The sequence below is a fragment of the Balaenoptera ricei genome, chromosome 1, assembly GCF_028023285.1.
Source record: "Balaenoptera ricei isolate mBalRic1 chromosome 1, mBalRic1.hap2, whole genome shotgun sequence".
Classification (NCBI taxonomy): Eukaryota; Metazoa; Chordata; class Mammalia; order Artiodactyla; family Balaenopteridae; genus Balaenoptera; species Balaenoptera ricei.
In genome coordinates, this window is record NC_082639.1 from 7,552,904 (window position 1) to 7,574,063 (window position 21,160).

At 41.2% G+C, this 21,160-nt stretch overlaps 1 protein-coding gene across 1 annotated transcript in view; it reads left to right on the top strand.

Annotated features, from left to right (window-relative positions):
- Window positions 1-24: 24 nt before the first annotated feature.
- NMNAT1 (nicotinamide nucleotide adenylyltransferase 1) overlaps window positions 25-21,160 on the top strand; it is a 28,481-nt gene continuing 7,345 nt past the window's right edge. Inside the window, exons 1-2 of the mRNA XM_059912418.1 lie at window positions 25-292; window positions 19,256-19,426. Coding sequence (XP_059768401.1) covers window positions 19,312-19,426 — 115 coding nt within the window. The 5' untranslated portion in view covers window positions 25-292; window positions 19,256-19,311. The remainder of the gene's footprint in view (window positions 293-19,255; window positions 19,427-21,160) is intronic.

A 21,160-nucleotide genomic window follows, 5' to 3' on the forward strand; every position in this document is an offset into this window, starting at 1 on the left:
CCAATGAGGGCGTGGTCGCGGGTGTTACCCTCATTAGCATCCGGGCTGCGGGGCGTCTGTTGGAGGGCTCGGGCCCGTCCGCCCTGAGGAGGGGCTAAGTCCCCTCCCCGAGCTCTTGAAAAACCCGCCTGTGGTGGAGTAAGCTCAGGACTGCTTAGGGTCTTTGAGGGTCAGGTACAACTGTCCCTGAAGCTAGGTCACATTGAAGTTTGGAACAGGGAGTCTTGCCCCTTCATTCTTTCTGTTTCTTTCTGTGGAACCGAAAACCTCGGTAAATTTGCCTTTGGAACAGGTGAGTTCACCCTGGAAAAAAAAAAAAATCTTTTTCTAGAGGCTTCTTGGGCTTGGCGGGGCACTTCTCTTTTTTCTGAAATCCTTAATTTCCAAATCTATAAAAGACTAGATCCACGTTCCTGGAAGCGGACACTCACTCCTCTTGAGAAGGAGACTGCTAGCTGTTGGCAACAGTCTAGAAGTTACTCAGAAATTAGGTGGAAACCATTTTCAGGTGTTCCCAGCCCATCTCCTTGAAGTCATTAGTCCACAAGACGACATCAGGGTTTCCGGCGGAATTGTTTCTCAGATGTTGTCTTTAAAGTTAATTCTATTTCAGCTGCCCGGGACAAACTTCCAAGATTACTGTAGAACTCCACCAGAATGAATTATTTGTCCAATTATAGAATTTCTTAATTTATCACCGTAAATTGTTTCTCAGAGTTACAATTTGCATGTGAAACCACTTTTCTAAATCCAACTTAGAGAAGACTGTTGACACACCAGTTGGAATGGTTCCAATAGCCTATCTTGCAAAACGCTTCAGATTCACAGAATATCCTTTGTAAAAGTAAGTGGCTGTCATGTTAATATAATTAGCTCTAATTTTTGACATGTGAATATGTGTGGAAGTGTCAACGTTTTTGTGTAATATCGAACTCTCAGTGACAAATAGTTAGGGCCAGTGCCACACAAAACAAAACTGGAAAATATACTTCTTTCATCATTTGAAGAACTTGCTGAATAAACATTTTCTCACTGTGTTCATCCCCTAATTTTGATGATGATAATAAGGTGTTCTATTTAGGCATTTATGTTGGTTTTAGTGTGTACAGTCTTAGAAGTGGTGGAGGAAAGGCCTCACCATACGTGCGTTGTATTTGCCAGCTGTTTCTCGGTGACAATCTGATTCAGCGGTTCTATGCTGAGAGTATTCTTACATACCTTTGAGTTCTGTTTAGAGCTAATGGATAATGAAAATGTATTTCTAGTGCATAGACAAGAGAAATTGGTTTGGGTTCCAGTTCTCAAACAAAAATAGAATCCAAGCCTGGAGGGGGAATAGGGAGGGAAGAGAAGATGTTGGGAAAAGAGGAATGAATATTAGGTAGGTAGTCACAGGAGAGCATTGGGGAAGAAGCTCAGAACTGGGAGTCATAACTGGAAAACCAGGTAAATAACTACTTGGCAGCTGGGAAGGTTAAGGACACCTCAACCTGGACTTGGGATGGGAGTCCAGAGAGCACTAGTTGCTCCAACTAGGTAGGGAAAATGCAGGGGCAGATGAAACTTGAGTGGCTAATAAGAAGTACCATGAGCCAAAGGCGCTCTGAATGCGTGGACCTCTTTCTAATGTTTACCAGTAGATAACGTACCATTGTAAATCTTGTGTAACGGTTAAGAGCATGAACTTTTAGAGTCAAGGTTGTTACACAAGCTGTGAGATCTTGAGCAAGTTAATCAACCTCCTTCAGCTTAAGTTTCCTCATGTGTTAGGAAGAAAAAAAGATAATAATAGTACCTACTTCGTTGGAGTGTTGTAAGGATCACATGAGTGCTTAGTATATTGCTTGGCACACAGGAAGAACTCAATGGATGTTACTGTTATAGTTGTCACCATCATTATAGTTACATTAGCATAACTGGATATTTATTTATGAGAAACAAGTCCATCCAAAGAGAATGGGTGAACGTATTGCCATTCAGTGAAGAGCACAGGAGAAGAAATAAGGATTCCATAGCAGGAACCCTGAAGCTTTCTGCCCTTCTTTTGTCAGTTTCCCCCACCCCAGGCAACCACTGATCTGTCTTCTGTCATTATAGATTAAATTCTTTTCTAGAATTTCATATAACTGGAATCATATAGCATGTTCTTTTTTGTATCTGGCTTCCTTCTCTCAAAATAATGTCTCTGAGATTCATCCATGTTATTTGTATCAGTAGTTTCTTCCTTTTTATTACTCAGTAGTATTCCATTATTTGAGTATAATAATAATAAACTTCATTCATTCATTCATTTCTTGATTAACATTTGAGTTATTTCCAGCTTTTGACTATTACGTATAAAGCTAAACCATACAATTCTTTGTGTTGACGTATGTTTTCATTTCTCCCCATTATTTTTAAGCTATGCTCTTAATTTGTACCTAAAATCCTTTCTGTGTGGCCTCCTTAAGGACCTTTCTCCATCAATTATTAGCTTTCTTGCAGGTTCTGTGGCTTCCTAATTGTGCTTTTCCCTCAACCAACCAACATTCTAATTCTATTCTTCAAAAAAAAGTCAAATCAAATAAACAGCCTTCTTTTAACCATGATATCCCCTTGAAGGTAGTCTTTAGTGTCTCTGGGTTTTACTGCCAGGTTCTAGTCTCTCTCTTTTTCTGTCTACCTACTAGATCTCCCTACTCGGATGTCCTGTCTATACCTCAAGTTCAGCAGCACCTTTAAAACCGTAGTGTGTCTCTTTATGCCTTGCCTCCATACCTCCCAACCTGTTCGTCCCCTAATAATCTCTTTGTTGACTCTCGGCACACCATCTAAGTGGTCACTTAAGTCAGAAATCTCCCTTCGCCTCCTTCCCTCCTCCATTCACTCAGCTCATCTACTTGTAAACCCTTGACACCATCCCTCCTGTTATTACCCTTCATTATCTCTCACCTGGACCAGTGGAGCTTTACAAACTTTAAGATGCATACAAATCACCTGGGGATCTTGTTAAGATGCAAATTTTGATTCAGTAGACCTAGGGTAGGGCCTGTGGTTGTGTATTTCTAACCGGTTCCCCAGTGATACCCACATTGCTGTTGCATTCTGTCTCACTCACTCTCTTGGTAAATGTCATCCAGTCTCACGACTTTTAAATACCATCTATATGCAGATGACCCCAAATCTAGTAAATCTCTCGTCCTCTCCCCTGAACTGGGCTCTGTTCTGCGTTACCTACTTAACCCCACTATTTACATATTTAATAGACATCCCAAACTTAACTTCTTTATAAACTGAACTACTGATCTTTTCCCCTAAACCTATTCCATGGCCATCTTTCTCTTCTCAATTAAAGGTAACTCTAGTCTTTTAGTTGCTTAAGCCAAAAATTTTTGGAGTCATTCCTGACTCCTCTTTCTGTCGCAGCACACATTCCATCCATCAGCAAATCACATTGGCTCTACCTTTATATCTAGAATCAAATGACTTCTCACCACTTCCGCTGCTACCACCCTGGTCCGTGTCAGCATCAGCTGTCACCTGGGTTACAGCAGTAGCTTCCTATCTGGTCTCCTTTCTTCCACCCTATTTCCCACTACATTCTATTGTCAGCTTTAGCAGCCGGAGAGATCCTTTGAAAGATCCTTTGAAAATATGTTTGGTCATGTCACTCCTCTGCTCAGAAACCCTGCAGTGGCTCCCTTTTACCGCTGATGACATCTACCAATACTCTTTTCCTCTGTTAACTCCTGCTCAGCCCTTCTGATCTCGCTGGAGACCCTGGAACGGGACAGGCATGCTTCTGCCTCAGGGCTTTTGCATTGTTTCCTTTGCTTAGAACATTTTTCCTTCAGGTGTCTGCATGGCTCACTCCCTTGTCTCTAATTCTTTGCTCAAATGTCACATGGTGAGGCCTTTCGTGACCACCCTATTTAGAATTCCAACACTCCTTATCCTCTTGCCTTGCTTTGTTTTACTCATAGCCCCATTATTTAATATGCCATTATACGTATGCATTTTTTAAAAGTAAATTTATTTATTTATTTGTTTTTATTTTTGGCTATTGGGTCTTCGTTGCTGCACGTGGGCTTTCTCTAGTTGCGGTGAGCGGTGGCTTCTCTTGTTGAGGAGCACGGGCTCTAGGTGCGCGGGCTTCAATAGTTGTGGCACATGGGCTCAGTAGTTGTGGTTCACGGGCCCTAGAGCGCAGGCTCGGTAGTTGTGGCGCACAGGCTTCATTGCTCACGGCATGTGGGATCTTCCAGGACCAGGGCTCAACCCCAGGTCCCCTGCCTTGGCAGGCGGATGCTTAACCACTGCACCACCAGGGAAGCCCTGAGAATTATTTCTAAAGTGCACTGATATATTACTCCCTATTTAAGCCCTCTAAAACATCCCCATTCCCTACAGGATAAAATCCAAACTCTGAGGGTGGGGATACCCTAAAACAATCTTCTAACAGTTCCATATTAACTTAAAAAGAATTATAGTAAAATAGAAAAAGGAAGAGAATTCTTTGTGGAATTTTTTGACCTTTCTCCAGTGAAATGTTTAACTATGACATATGTCTAATTAGGAATTCCATTTTTACATATCTTTATTTTTAATATAAGTAGAAAATATATATTGAAGACTAATGGTATATTGAATATACCCAAGCTTTCAGGTTAGGTGAGCATGTAGAAATTCAATATTCAATTCAATTCAATTAGTAATTAGAAAGTTTTCACTTCTAGGGTTTAGCAGCTGTGGAAAAAGTAGTGTGAAGACTAACTTTAAATTTGTTTTTTAAATTTTAAATGGAGAGTAGTGGGCTTCCCTGGTGACACAGTGGTTAAGAATCCGCCTGCCAATGCAGGGGACACAGGTTCGAGCCCTGGTCCAGGAAGATCCCACATGCTGCCAAGCGACTAAGCCCGTGTGCCACAGCTACTGAGCCTGCGCTCTAGAGCCCGTGACCCACAACTACTGAAGCCCACACACCTAGAGCCCGTGCTGCACAACAAGAGAAGCCACCGCAATGAGAAGCCCACGCACCGCAATGAAGGGTAGCCCCCGCTCGCCACAACTAGAGAGAGCCTGCGTGCAGCAACGAAGACCCAATGCAGCCAAAACTAACTAACTAAATAAATAAATTTATTTAAAAAAAAAAATGGAGAGTAGTGAATGTCAAACATCAAGTATTTTTTTTCTTATAGTAAATTTAATGAGTGTAATGCTTAATGTTTTTATTTTCTCAAACTTCCTTTGACATTCTCCCAGAAAGTTGCTCATAGGTGCACATGCCCAACATTTTGCTTACAACTTCAGAGACTTTGTACCTCTGAAGCCCAGGTCCCAGATTGAGAACCGCTAAAACAAAGCATCCCCCACGAAGTTGCTAAGCAAAAGTTTTCCACTCGGAGCAAACATGGGTTATAGCAGAAAGTGTTGTCAGTCTGTGAGGGACGATTGCTGATCATGGCTGTCTATAAGTTATGAGGGGCTAAAAAATAGCAGTTTTAGAATTTTATACTTTTCACCTGTGTGGAGAAAGAGCATGCTTTGTGTTTCATACGATATCAGTAGCATAAAATAAATGTTTCTTAATGAAATTAACTCTGGTGACTTGGTTTTGGAGGAAATGATAAAAGCATAAAAGTGCATGAAAATTCAGTTTTATAGGTTATGGGTTAAGATGCTGGTTAAATTATGCTTTGAGTTATGCTTATCAATTAAGAAACAGAATTTCATTTTCTGGAGTTATGTTAAGAACGTTGCGTAATTTCAAGGCACAGAAGTACCAAGCAGGGACTTCCCTGGTGGCACAGTGGGTTAGACTCCACGCTCTCAATGCTGGGGGCCCGGGTTCGATCCCTGGTCAGGGAACTAGGTCCCACATGCATACTGCAACTAACAGTTCACATGCCACAACTAAGGGACCCGTGTGCCACAACTAAGGAGCCCTGGAGCCACAACTAAGGAGCACATGTGCTGCAACTAAGGAGCCCACGAGCCCGCCTGCTGCAACTAAGACCCAGAGCAACCAAATGAATAAATTAATTAATTTTTTTAAAAAGTACCAAGCAGCCTTGGTCTTAAGAAGCAGCCTCTTGCATTTAGAAAGAGTCAGTTAAAAATTTCCAACTAGCGAAAAATGGTTGGATTCTGTATGTATTTTGAAGGTGGAGCCATTAGGACTTCCTGATGGGGTGTGGGGAAAGAAAAACAATGCATTTAGGATGATTTGAGGTACTTGACTGTAGCAACTGGAAGGATGGGGCTGTCATCAGCTGAGATCTTCAAGTAGATCAGGTTTGGGGGTGAGGGGCAAGATAGTTCAGAAAAAAAGAAACTTCTGATAAAAATCCTATCTTGAGATAAGTTGACATTCATCTGACATGTTAATATTTGGTTAATGACGTCTAGAGAATGTAAAAGGCTGTGTTATTTTTAAATAGTTTCTGTTAACCATAGTAATAGAATTATTTCAGGTGATTTCACTGTTAACGTATGAGTTACTCGCATTTCTACCTCCTAAGTTTTAGCGCTATGTCTGGAATGTGGAAGGTGCTCAGAAAATGTCAGTGTGGTGGATGGATAGTGTGTTGGTGGGTAACTTCCCCTGCAGCAAGTATCACCTGAACAGAGACGCAGATGGAAAACAATCATTCCCATTTGTGAAAATCTGTGTCTGTCATAGATGTGTTGGGAGATGTTTGTATTAAACTTGTTCCTTCTGCCAAGAGATACTGTTCTTCCCCTCAAGAAATGGCATTATCTCCACTTACTAAAGACTTTGAGAGCATCTGTGAGTATCTAGCTCCTACTTAAAATCCCTCAGAATCTGTGCATACACATAGAACAAGTCAAAAGACAAAGCATCATGCAGGTCAGTTGGCTATTTTCTCTAGACAGCAGTTGACTGTCATGATGCAAGAGATTGGTGTAGCCCAGGTACGGGAGATCGTAATGATTTTTACTCTAAAATCTCCCACTGCGCTTTTTTTTTTTTTTAAATTGCACCTTTTTTTAAGCCATTTTTATTTATTTATTTTTTTTAGAACATGGTGTTTATTTACCTTTACTTTCTCTTTTCTTCACATTTTACTTTATTTTTATTTATTTATTTATTATTTATTTTTGGCTGTGTTGGGTCTTCGGTTCGTGCGAGGGCTTTCTCTAGTTGCGGCAAGCAGGGGCCACTCTTCATCGCGGTGCGGGGACCGCTCTTCATCGCGGTGCGCGGGCCTTTCACTATCGCGGCCCCTCCCGTTGCGGGGCACAGGCTCCAGACGCGCAGGCTCAGTAGTTGTGGCTCACGGGCCCAGCTGCTCCGTGGCATGTGGGATCTTCCCAGACCAGGGCTCGAACCTGTGTCCCCTGCATTAACAGGCAGATTCTCAACCACTGCGCCACCAGGGAAGCCCCCACTGCACTTTTAAAGAAGTGATAGATTGACCTTGTTCAAATATACAGTCTGGATCACTGTGTTCTTTTGAAACTAGACCTTTGTTCATTACTGAGATCTATATTTTTCTTTTTCCTTCTCAATACTTTTATAGCGGCCATTCAGCTGATGCTACTAACTTCATTGAAACAGAAAAGGAGGTTCAGAAAGTCAAAGTACTAATGATCTCGAAAGTATCTAATAGGAGATCCTTACTGGGGCTGAATTTGGTTGTGATGTCGACCCAGTGACTTTGGTTGAACGATTCCTTTTTATCCATTGTCAGTGCTCATTAATGTTGTCACCTGACAGATTTCTTCCCAGTGACTGGTTTTGATGTGCTTCTTATTGTCGTGGCTCTGATGTTCAGCTGACCACTTCATCTAGGAGTAGCAGGGTGGAGATGGTCACGTGTTTGCTGGCAGTAGTCAGATGACAAGGCTGCTGGAAAAGGCTCAACCTGCCAAGACATGTATCTAAGGCAGGGGACCAGCAGGGCTCAAATGTCAGCTTCAGACTGTTGATTTAGCATCTGGCCTTGGACAGGTTACACTGGCCAGCCAAGTCAGCCCCAGGCTTGAGCAAAGCACTGTAGGATAAAGAATGGGATCTAATTAAATGGAGTGGAAATAATGTGAGAAGGATGGCTTTTTATATCCCATTCTAACCCTCTCTGCTTTTTGTTTGCTCTTAAAACTCTGTAGCTTCTTGGAGCTCCTGCTTTAAGAGGAGCTATACATTCCCCTTGCAATGTAACAATCCTAGCTGAGCACTTACTTCCCTTGAAGGACTGGTGAGCCTTTAAATAGGTATGGGTTACTTGGGAAGTTTTTGCTTACCTGTAGAAACCACGCTGCTTATTGAAAGCATCACAGACAAGTAGTAAAGTTCAGGAGTCATTTTTTCCTATATTTGGGAGGAAGAAAACACTGTTAGGAATACTTGTCTTTTAATTGCAATAGATATTTTAAATGTTTTTGCTGAAAGGATTTAAACAAAGGCACCAACTTAGCAGGAGATGGAAAGCTTGCTGCTTAATGTGCCAACCCCGTCCAGCAGTTCCTTCCACTATTGATTAATGTCTTAACTTTTTTTTTTAATTCTAGTAAAGCAGACTTCACCCTACAAAAAGAAAAATCTCTCATGGAATTTTTAAACTTTCCTTGTTGAAATGTTTTAACTGTGATGTGTCTACTTAGGAGCTCTATCTCTCCATCTCTATTCTTAGTGTAAGTAGAAAATAAATGTTGAAGACTAATGGTGCATTGTATACAGCCAAGCTTTCAGGTTAAGATGAGCCTTTGGAAATTCAGTATTTACAAACGTACACAGTCGGTTGCCAAAAATGTTAACACTACGGTGCAGACTCCTTCACTGAAGGACCCCACCCCAAATACAGAAAACATCCTCTTCAGTGCCTGTGGGACCGGTTCCATCTGAGTAAGCAGCACGGTGAAACCTAAAAGGACAGCAGAACGGCATCAGTTTACTGGGTTGAATTATCTCAGAAATATATTCCTTTTTTTTTTATTGAAGTATAGTTGATTTACAATGTCTTGTTAATTTCTACTGTACAGCAAGGTGAGTCAGTTATACATATATTTGTTTCATGTTCTTTTCCATTATGGTTTATCACAGGATATTGATTATAGTTCCTTGTTAATCCATCCTATATATAATAGTTTGCATCTGCTAATCCCAAACTCCCAATCCTTCCCTCCCCCACTCCCCCTCCCCCTTGGCAACCACAAGTCTGTTCTGTATGTCTGTGAGCCTGTTTCTGTTTTGTGGATATACTCATTTGTATCGTATTTTCGATTCCACATATAAGTGATATATAGTATTTGTCTTTCTTTTTCTGGCTTACCTCTCTTAGTATGATAATCTCTAGGTCCATCCATGTTGCTGCAAAATGGCATTATTTCATTCAGAAATATATTGTTGAATGCAGACCCTAAATAGAAGGTGTTTCCTCGTGTATCTACTGTGGAACAAAAGTGCTCAAAACCTAGCCAGGCTAAGGTTTTCCTTTGATCGAGGTCATGTGCTTACTATCAGCAATGCTAGTGATAATAACTGTGAGAGTTTTTTTTTTTTTAATTCCCCCATTATTTCATTTAAACCTTACAGCAAAACTGTGAAGCAGGTATTTTTATCTCCATTTTAGAAATGAGGGCAAGTAAGGTCAGAGAGAAGAAGGAGCTCCTGCTGTTGTGGGATGACTGTTTGGCCTCCCACCAGGGAATTCTCTGGAGACTCTTTCTAGAACCATGTTAAGGCACCCAGTAACTTTTTTCATTTTATAAAAATTTAGACATAGTCTTAATTTAAAGTGCATATCACTCTTAAAAGTACATACAAAGGAAAATATAACTAAAATATATTAGTTTAAGGTATTCCTAAAACTTCAGCACATTTCAGAGTCCAACTCTTCTGTGTCATTTTTTGACTTCAATTAGTTGGGGTCCCTGTTTTTCTACCTATATCATCTCCTTAGTAACTATTTATTGAATGAGTGGGTAAATCTGATATTTTTATAACTGTAAAGAATTTTATAACATCAGAACAAGACATTAGTATTTAATTTAATTTGGGTTCATATTCAAGTTGTAGGATGACTAAAAGAGATACTAAGGAACTTTTTAAGAATTCACTTCAGGGACTTCCCTGGTGGTCCAGTGGTTAAGATTCTGCTCTTCTGCTGCAGTGGGGCACGGGTTCGATCCCTGGTTGGGGAATTAAGATCCCGCATGCCATGCGGCATGGCCAGAAACCAAAACCAAAAAAAGAATTCCCTTCACCAGAATTCTAAACGTGAATTTCTTCTTAGGTTTCAGTCTTTGAGCTCTTGAAGAGCAAGAAGTCCTATCTTACCCGTTTTTATTCTAGTAGTGTCTGGCAAATAGTAGACACTTAATAAGTGCTTGACAGAATGACTGCACACTTACCAATTGTGAAGAAAGTAAAGATGATATTACCAACCAGGTTGGTGAGGAGAGGTTGACTGCAGTATCGAGAAGATCTGGGCCTAAAAATCAATACGCTGGGTCATACATTAATTGATTACTTATTAGTAGAAATCCACGCTGTTAGTGTAACACCAGAAGGCACTGACCCTTGGATTCTAATTGTGGCACTAGGTTCATTTGGCTCCAGGCAACTCACTCCTCTTAAGAACCTTGGTTCCTTTACTGTGACTGCAAATTAATTAATGCTAGCATTAATAAAAATATTATTAAGAGTTATTAATATCTTAATTGGTGGACAAATAATGTTTACCATTTTTCTAATTCATGTTAATTTGATATTTTGGTGAAAAAACATTTTGTGGAAATTCTGGCCTTCTGGAGTAAGGAAATATGCCCTACCACACACAAACCTCTTAGAGTAGAAGCTGGCAAGTTTGAATTAGGCTAATTACAAGGAGTATCACGGTTTCCATTCCTTTCCCATCACTTAAGTTTTCAGATTTTTTTTTAGAATTTTCACATTTTTAGAACTGCAGTTTATTTTGAATGTATCAAATTGCATTTGCCTTGTTTGCCCGAAAAAGGTATTAACTGACTTTTTCGGCCAAAACTAATTTCCAACATAGAATCTGAAATAACAGATCAAGTCATAATCTGTTTGAGTGTGCCTGTGTCACCCTCAGCCTTTCAGATGTTAGCTAATGCTAGGCTGTTGGGACTGCTCTCTGGGGAATTGATAAATTGAAACGTCGGTGCTCTCATTGTTTCCCATTTGACCTCTTTTTATACTAGAAGAAATAACTGTTGATTAAAAGTTAAACTCAATCTGCCCAAATCCCAGCTCTCCTCACTGTACTGAGATTTGTGACTCTTCAGAGAGGTGAAGCAGGTGACTACCATTGATAATAGGGGCAAAACAATGGGGCAGGCTGCAATTAAACACATAACAGGAATGGCAGAGGGCACCCGAACCATCTGCACAGGTAAGACCTGCATGCTGAGCTGCCAGGGGAGGGGGCTGGCTGGAGGAAGAACTCACCTCAGCAGGACATAGAACTGGAGGGTCAGAATGGTGATCCCAAACAGGAACACTGTCACTTGGCTGCATGGGACACAGTGAGTTACATTATACATTACTTTTTTAGTGATAAAATGCCTTCAAGAAACCAAATTCAAGTTCTGTTTCATGATAATGTTACATCAAACCACAGAAATAAAAGTTTTAAACATAGCAAAGATGAACTGAGATCCATACCATTACAGCAAAATTATGTCTAATAATACTTCAGTAAGAATAATAGTTACCATTTATTGAGCTCCTACTATATCACTGTGATTACTGGTCTCTAAGGAATCTTGAGAACCTTGGTTTCTTATTTATTTGTTTATTTATTTAGTTATTTATTTGTGGCTGTGCTGGGTCTTAGTTGCAGCATGCGGGATCTTTAGTTGCAGCCTGTGAACTCTTAGTTGCAGCATGTGGGATCTAGTTCCCTGACCAGGATCGAACCTGGGCACCCTGCATTGGGAGCATGGAACCTTAGCCACTGGACCACCAGGGAAGTCCCTGAGAACCTTTGTTTCTTTACCATGGCTGTAAGTTAATGCCATAAGACAACCCACAAGCAATAGTAAGAATTATTAATGTTCATAATTAATAGACAAATGTGTCACATTTTTTATTCACTTTCTCATTTAATATGCACACAATCCTATGAAATGGGACTGTGGTTTTCCATTTTATAAATGAGGAAACTGAGGCTCAGAAACATTAAATGTCTAGTCTGAGGACAAACACCTAGTAGTAGTGAGCAGTAGAGCTACAGCAGAGGGAGAGCTACAGCATGGTTAGGACCCTATGGCCCTGTACTGTGCTCGCTCTCCCTCCAGCCAGGTAGTTCACACTGAGTGAGTTAACATACCTACCACAACTTACACAACCAAATGAGGTCTGTGGTTGCCGCTCAATTTTGAAATTCTTTTGAGATTACACGTACATAGTTTCCACACATATAGGAAAAATCTTCCTTAACTAATAGTTCTATCTCTTCACTGTAAACTGTTATTCACCTTCATTATTTATTTTATTAATTGGATTTAGCACTGAATGACTTTAGGGTATTTGTAGAAATTAAATCTCCCCTCCAAAGACAAAGATTTACCCCCAGTGAAGGTACTCAAAACAAAAAGCAATTTCAAAATATACCCCCAGACTAAAGCAATGGCACATTGTTAGAACTAGAATATGGTTACATGTTTAAGGTTACTATTTTAAAAGGAATAGTGTTCCTTTAGAGGTGTAAATCTGAGAAGTTGTCAAGTCAATTGCATTAACAGTCGTCAAAATAGATTTAATTATATTGAGCATTCTGAAGTGTGACAAGAAAAGCCAAACAGTTTTTCTTTTAAGTTAATGTTTTAAAAACTGACTTAATGTTTACAAAATGTTTCATTAATGTTTACACATCAATGTTTTTGAAACTTAAAGTCAGTGATTTTAAAGTTGAAAGTAAATTTTACTTCAACCTCAGGACAGCCTCAGGAAGCAATGAACTTTTTGCCCCAGTGGGCTGGGGAGGGACACTTACAGCCTGAGCTGATGAGATCTTGGCAGCCAGCAGTGCAAGCGGTAGGCTGTGTGAGCCAGACAGAAGTGAATCATGGAGGCCCTGGTCCTTGAGCGCCTGGAGCAAAAGGCAAGGAAGACCCAGAACAGTCCCGTTAGAGCTTCCAAACCTTTTCTGCACTCATTCTTCCCCTGCCAAGGCCCCCTTCCCTCCACACGAACCCTTCGGGGATACGGAGGAAGTACTCTCCAATGGAGAGGGGCAGATCCTTGTTCTTTGAAAGCCACTCTAAGCTATGATAGAAGCTCGCTGTAACCTAATTCTTCTATGGCTTTGAGGATCTAAAGTCTAAAGCTGGCTGTGTTAACAGTGAATTAATAGAACTGAGCTGGATATTTGAGACAGGTCATGAATGTGAAAAGAGAGAAAGCTTCCTTTAAGCTGAGAGATCAGCTTCCCCCAGCCCTTTCCCCACCCCTTCCCTTGGGGAGGACCTGGAAACCTGAGCTCACCCCCAGGGTCAGGGAGGGGCTTCAGGCTCTTTGTTCCATCCTTCCCTGCACAGCCAGCAGCTCCCTAGGGGATCTGTACCTCCTGCTCTCAAGCTTACTGTTCTTCCAGCTCACAGCTTAGTCTCCCTGGGGAGTGGTACCTGAAACTTGAGGTGGGTGGGGCTGCAACTGACGCTGGACTCCAGCTGAATCAAGCCCCTCCACCAAGGTCCTTGAGAGTATGCTCAGTAGCTGGCCAGATACCCTGATTTCCCTGTGGGCCCAGGGCCACCCCATAATACCACAGGTACTTTGCATGGGAATTAGGGGACAGATAAGGAGTGGGAGCGGGGGAACAAGCCCCAGGTGAATCCTGGTATCATCCTTGGGGTGATAATTGAAAGGTAGGACATTTAAATCATTCTAACCAGTGAACTCATTTTTTTTAATGCTGTGTGGAGCATTATTGACCCTTCTCTCCTTTATTTCCTATTAACAATTAGCAGTGTCCCTGTGGTCCCTGCCACTGTTTGGAGTAGACCTCAAGTATTTATTGAATAAATGTTTCCTAATTTCCATTCCCACTGACTGTACTTAAATTGAAGCTTTCTTTACTTTGTAACTGGCCTTCCTATCTTGTTTTGCCCCTTCCAGTTAATCCAATAGCATCACCATCATCAGTATTATCACTTTCCTCACAAATAACAGCTACCATTTCTTTTAACACTGCACCAGGCACTGTCATAAGCACTTTGCCGTATCATATCATGATCTCTATTTTACAGATGAGGAAACTTAAGACACAGAATTAAGTGATCAGGTCAAGATCATACAACCATATAAGGATTTTAAACACTCATGTCACCTTATTTTTCTAGAGCATTGTTTTTCTAGAGCCCTGTTGTCACTCCATTGCTCAGAAACCTTCAAAGCTTCCTGTTGTCTAAGGAACTGAAGTTCACATTCTGCAACTCCTCAGCCAGAAGGGCTCATTTCCAATCTACACAGCTCCAGTTTATCTCGAATTTTTCTTTTTTGGTGAGAGAGAACCTAGGAGTCAGGAAACCTAAATTCTAGCCCTGGTTCTTCCACTCACTAACTTTGTCTCATGTGAGCATAAAATCTGAGCAAAAGTAAGTTGGTCAAACTAGCAATTGGGTCTGAACACAATTGGGCTACAAATAAATGGTCCTGATACAGGTCTTTTGAGTGTTGGCAAGACAGGTACACAGTGAGATGTTTTATAGCCTTAATTTCCAACTCATTCTCAACTTATTATTTCTTCGAGATGTTTGTAATAGTGAAAAATTAGATAAATCTAAATGACCAATGATAGACGACTAACTGGAAAAACTAAATATCTAACAATAGATTATTATTTGGAACAAACTAAATGTCTTTGGCCATTTTTTGTTCTTTTATGGTGAGAATTAAATTATAATGTGCATGAAAAGTAGTTTGTAAGTTAGAAAGTATCATATAAATGTTAGTTTCCTTTTTTCTTTTTTTGGCCGTGCCATGCGGCTTGTGGGATCGTAGTTCCCTGACCAGGGATTGAACCCATACCCTCGGCAGTGAGAGCTCAGAGTCCTAAGCACTGGACCGCCAGGGAATTCCCAAATGTTGGTTTCTTTATTGTCATTCGTTATGTTTCAACTTTAATTATAAAAATACTTCAGGCTCTGCAGGTGATTCCCTAAAAGTTCCCAAAACACTTTGAGCAATTTGGCATCCAGGGAACTCCTGAAAGTATTTTATTTATTGATAGTTAATAGGGAGTGTTTATTAAAGAAATAATTAGAACTGAGTGCTTTGAGTTAGAGATGGGTTCACTGAGTCACAGCACAATGAATGAAAAAGACCCCCACTATGACACATCATTATGGCATTTCAGAGCATTGGGGATAAAAAGAACATGCTTCAGATCTTCCAAAAAGACAAAGCAGGTTACATGGAAAGGAACAAGAATCAGAATAGCACCAGACTTTCAACAGCAGTGTTCGGTGCCAGAAAACAATGAAGAATGCATTCATAATTTTAAAAGAAAATTCCAGCCTAGAATTCTCTCAGTTAAGGAAGAATAAAGACAGATTTATTTTATCTCCCATTTGCCCTTTATTATGAAGCTATTTGAGGATATGCTCCAGAAAAATTAAGAAGTAAAACAAGAAAGACAATGACATGGTTCTAAGAAATAGGGGATCTCCCTTAGGAGAGAGATGAAATGTCATATTTCAGAATGACAGATGCACAGATGGGTTAGAGATTTTCAGCCCAGATTAAAGAAGGAATTTCAGGAAAAAAGCCTCCATGAAAAAACAGATTCAGTAGAGTAATAATAGTTGATTGAACCATTTGAAATTGATTTGTTTTGAAGATCAGAAAGAGTTGAGGGACTTTCCTGCTGGCGCAGTGGTTAAGAATCCACCTGCCAATGAAGGGGACACGGGTTCAATCCCTGGTCCGGGAAGATCCCATATGCCACGGAGCAGCTAAGCCCGTGTGCCACAACTCCTGAGCCTGTGCTCTAGAGGCCGTGAGCCACAACTACTGAAGCCTCAGCGCCCAGAGCCTGTGCTCCGCAACAAGAGAAGCCACCGCAATGAGAAGCTCGTGCACCGCAAAGAAGAGTAGCCCCCGCTCGCTGCAACTAGAGAAAGCCCGCGCGTAGCAATGAAGACCCAACGCAGACAAAAATAAATAAATACTTTTTTTTAAAAAAAGAGTTGAATTACAGCAACATGATATGCAGCATAAATAATTGCTGTATTCATAGTGTGTTCGTTACTTGCCAAAAGCAGCTTTATGTAGCATATGTGTATTGTCTCATTTAATTCTCACAGTAATCATGAGGTAGGTAATATTATTTTCTCTGTTTTAAGACAGAAACACTGGGGCAAAAGGAAGGTTAGGCTAGGGTTAGGTTGCCCAAGGTCATCCAGCTCATGTAAGTATTGGAGCTGTGGTTTGAACCTGGACAGCCTGATTTCAGAGCAAGGGTTCGTAACTGTTATGCTGTATAGGCAGGAGGTTGGAGGATACTTTTTTGTGGACGCTGACCAGTCCCAGGAGAAAGACCTGTAATACAGCCAAGTTCCCCTACAATGAAGCCCACTGTGCAAAAGCCCTACCTACCCACTTAGAACTTCTATCAGCTCTTTGAAGGAAATTTAAAATATATCATTAATATTGGTAGAGAAATAAGAGAGCGTAATGCATTGGTGAAGCAAGAACAGAATACCATAAAAAGGAACATTCAGAGGACAAAGGTCTAAAAAATTGAGTATTGGGAATTCCCTGGCAATCCAGTGGTTAGGACTCAGCACTTTCACTGCCGAGGGCCCAGGTTCGATTCCTGGTCGGGGAACTAAGATACTGAAAGCCTCGAGATGTGGCCAAAAAAAAAAAAAAACAACTGAGTATAATAGCAGAAATGAAAACCTCAATAGGTGGATTGGAGGATGAATTTGAGGATATTTAGAAATTAGAGCGTGAAGGTAAGAGATGGAAAAGAGAAGAGAAAGGATAAGAAAATTGGAAGACCAGTCCTGGTGCTTCAGCTCTAACACTCAGGCATTTCCAAAGAGAACAGAGAAAATGGAAGGTAGAAAATCATCCGTGAAATAACTCAAGGACATTTTATAGAACTGCAGGTTATGAGTTCTGAGATTGAAAGGGCCTGCTCAGGGCCCAGCACAATAGATGAAAATAGAGCCACACTAGAGGACATCACTGTAAAATTTCAGAACATTTGTGGACAGAGTTCTCGTAAGCTTCAAGGGAGAAATAATATAAGCCACATTAAAAGAATCAGAATTACTGGAAGTGACTTTGGATTTCTCACTGTTAGCACTGAAGTCTAGAAGCAATGCCTTCAGAATTGTGGGAGAGGGCTTCCCTGGTGGCGCAGTGGTTGAGAATCTGCCTGCTAATGCAGGGGACACGGGTTCGAGCCCTGGTCTGGGAAGATCCCACATGCCGCGGAGCAACTGGGCCCGTGAGCCACAACTACTGAGCCTGCGCGTCTGGAGCCTGTGCTCCGCAACAAGAGAGGCCGCGATGGTGAGAGGCCCGCGCACCGCGATGAAGAGTGGCCCCCGCTTGCCACAACTAGAGAAAGCCCTTGCACAGAAACGAAGACCCAACATAGCAATCAATCAGTCAATAAATAAATCTTTAAAAAAAAAAAAAAAAAAAAGAATTGTGGGAGAAGGTGATTTTCAACATAGACTAGAGATTGTTTCTCTCTCTTCCCGCCTATGCATAATCTATGAGGATTAACTCTCATACACCCTCACAATTCTCTCCCAAACTTCCCAGATGTATAGCCTGAGGGTAATGGGGGTGTATGAGCTAATCTTCTTTGATCATGAGAGAAAGTAAACAGACACTCTTTGGATAAATTAAGAAATAACATTATAAGCACATAATATAGAATTACAATAGATTCGACCAGAAGAAATAGCTGAAAAAGTTAAAAGTGGTCACCTCTTAGGGATTTGGTTGGAGGGGTTGGTGGGTGAGATATGGGCAATGACTGTTGCTTCCATTATGGGCCTTTTGTCACCCTATGATTTTAAATCTATATATGTGGGTTTGTTTAATTAAAAAAAATTTTTTTTAATTTATTTAATTAATTTATTTTTTGGCTGCATTGGGTCTTCGTTGCTGCCCACGGGCTTTCTATCGTTGCAGTGAGCGGGGGCTACTCTTAGTTGCGGTGCGCGGGCTTCTCATTGTGGTGGCTTCTCTTGTTGCGGAGCACGGGCTCTAGGCGCGTGCGCTTCAGTAGTTGCGGCATGCGGGCTCAGTAGTTGTGGCTCGTGGGCTCTAGGTACGTGGACTTCAGTAGTTGCGGCACACAGGTTCAGTAGTTGTGGCTCACGGGCTCTAGAGCGCAGACTCAGTAGTTGTGGCGCACGGGCTTAGTTGCTCCGCGGCATGTGGGATCCTCCCAGACCATGGCTCGAACCTGCATTGGCAGGCGGATTCTTAACCACTGCGCCACCAGGGAAGCCCTAATAAAAAATTTTTAATAAAATTTTAAAATCAGTTGCCTTGCATTAGTTCATTAGGGTTATAGAAGGATCAAATGGAATAATTGATATGAAAAAGAGTTTGTCTGTTGTAAACTGTTATTCAGTTGAAAGTGATAATATGACCATGTTGACTAAGAGGCAAAATACGGTTTTGAAGGATGGGTGTTGCGGAGTTATATTTGGTGGGTGATAATGTCATTGTATCTGTTAACCACGGCCACAATAGTGCAGTCGCAAAACAAACATTCGCTTTGCTCATGAGTCTAAGCTCAGCTTGTGGGTTCACTGATCTGATCCAGGCTCAGCTGATCTCACCTGGACTTGCTCGTGCATCTAAGCAGATTGTCTGGGGTTTGGATGGTCTAGGATGGCCTCAACCACATAGCTGACGGTTAGCTGTCTGTCAGCAGGAGCTCTGTCCTGCAAGTTCTGTCATCCTCCAGCAGGCTAGTCTGGGTTTGTTTTCACGTCAGGAGCAGGAGTCCAAAAGAGAGTGGGAGTGTACAACACCTCGAAGGCCTAGGCTCAGAATGGGAACACTTTCCCACGTGCCACATTGTTTGGGCCAAAGCAAGTCACAAAGGGTGCGAAGGAGGTTCCATCCCTTTATGGTAAGAGCTGCAAATTCACATTGAAAAGGAAGGGTGGAGAAAAGGGGCCATTTTTGCAATTCACCCAGCACAGTCACTGAAGCCAACTATTTATTCCACATATTTGGAATGAGAACATGGAAAGACATCAGAAGACCTGTAACTTAACTTACTTTCTTTTTCCTTTGTAGACAGTAAGAGAGGTGTCAGAGTTTTCCATTTAGATAGACAACTTCAAATTCTCAGCATGGAAAACTCAGAGAAGACAGAAGTGGTTCTCCTTGCTTGTGGTTCCTTTAATCCTATCACCAATATGCACCTCAGGCTGTTTGAGCTGGCCAAGGACTACATGAATGGAACAGGTAGGAACAGTAACCAAAAGCAATGATGGGGTTCAGGATGCACTACCCTACAATACAGCACTTTGGCTTATTGGATAGTTTAAGCGGAAGGACTTTGATAAAACAGCAGAAGCAGGAAGGTCACTCTGACCTCCTCCCTCCACCCCTCTTCCCTGAAGCAGATCGTAAAATGTTCATGTGAGAGGTGCTCTCCCTAAACCGGGAGAAAAGGAGCATCCTAATCTCTGAAGACAAAGGGAATTCAAACAAACATTCTTTGCTAAATTCCCCTGAGTTTTCTACACTTACCTTGTACTCTTTGCCCTATCATATTTCGCCATGACTGTCTACCCTTCATCCAACCTAGCATAAAAATACAGTAAGTCCCCTATATAGAACAAGTTCCGTTCCAAGAGTGAGTTCATAAGTCCAATTTGTTTGTAAGTTCAACAGAGTTAGCCTAGGTACCCAACTAGCACAATTGGCTATATAGTACTGTACTGTAATAGGTTTATAATACTTTTCACACAAATAATACATAAAAAACAAACAAACACAAAAAATAAAACATTTTTAATCTTACAGTACAGTACCTTGAAAAGTACAGTAGTACAGTACAACAGCTGGTATACAGGGGCTGGCATCAAGTGAACAGGCAAGAAGAGTTACTGACTCGAGGAGGGAGAGGAGGTGGGAGATGGTAGAGCTGAAGGATGGTCAGCAATAGGAGGTGGAGAGCAAGCTGCAATTTCACTCACACCTGACATTGATGGCACAGGTTCTGGTTCCTTGGTTCCTTGTTGGATTCAATTCCATCTACCATCTTGAAAAAACAATCCAGTGATGTCTGGATAGTAGCTCTTTTTTTCTCATCATAGATGACATGGTAGCACTGGATTGCATTCTGAACGGCTGCCGCAACCTTCATGTACCGTTCTATGTTCAGGTCCTGTGCCTCAAAAACTAACAGTGCCGCCTCAAATAAAGAAAATCCCCTTGCCATTTCCTGCGTCGTGAATCTCTTCAGTTCTTCAGTTACTTCTTCCTCTCCTCTCTCTCTGTCCTTTCTCTGGGCCTCCAATTCCATCACAGCTTCATTAGTAAGCTCCTTGTGTTGCACAGCAAGGAGTTCAGTGAAGTCGTCCTCTTGCAAATCTAGCTATAAATAAAGATACTATACTACTGTACCCTTACAGTACTGTACAGTAAAGTACACAAAAGCACAACCACTTGTAGAGGATGTGGTGCACGTGACAATGTACACCAGACATGTTAACTAACTTATGTGACTGGACATGCGAACACATGTTCGCATCTTTGAAAGTTCGCAACTCGAAGGTTCATATGTAGGGGACTTACTGTACTTAGGTTTAACTGTTTCTTGGAGTCTTCATTTCCTTATGAAGGCTCCCGTGTCGCATAATAAATCTTACATTAAGTAAATTTGTATGCTTTTCTCCTGTTAATCTATCTTTGTCAGTTTCACACCCCGCCAGGGACCCTAAGAGGGTCGAGGAAAACTTTTTCTCCCCTACATACACACAGATTTATTTTGTTTTGTTACATAAGTGATCATGCTGTGTGCTGATAGGTGGATGGGTGTCCAAACTCACTAATAATCAGGGAACTAAAATAAAAAATTAGATATATTCTGCCCATCACATTGACACAAGTTTTTAAACTTGATAATGTCAAATATCAGGTGTTGGGAAGGAATGGGCTCTTGCGTATACAAATAGATAAAGGCTTTTTACA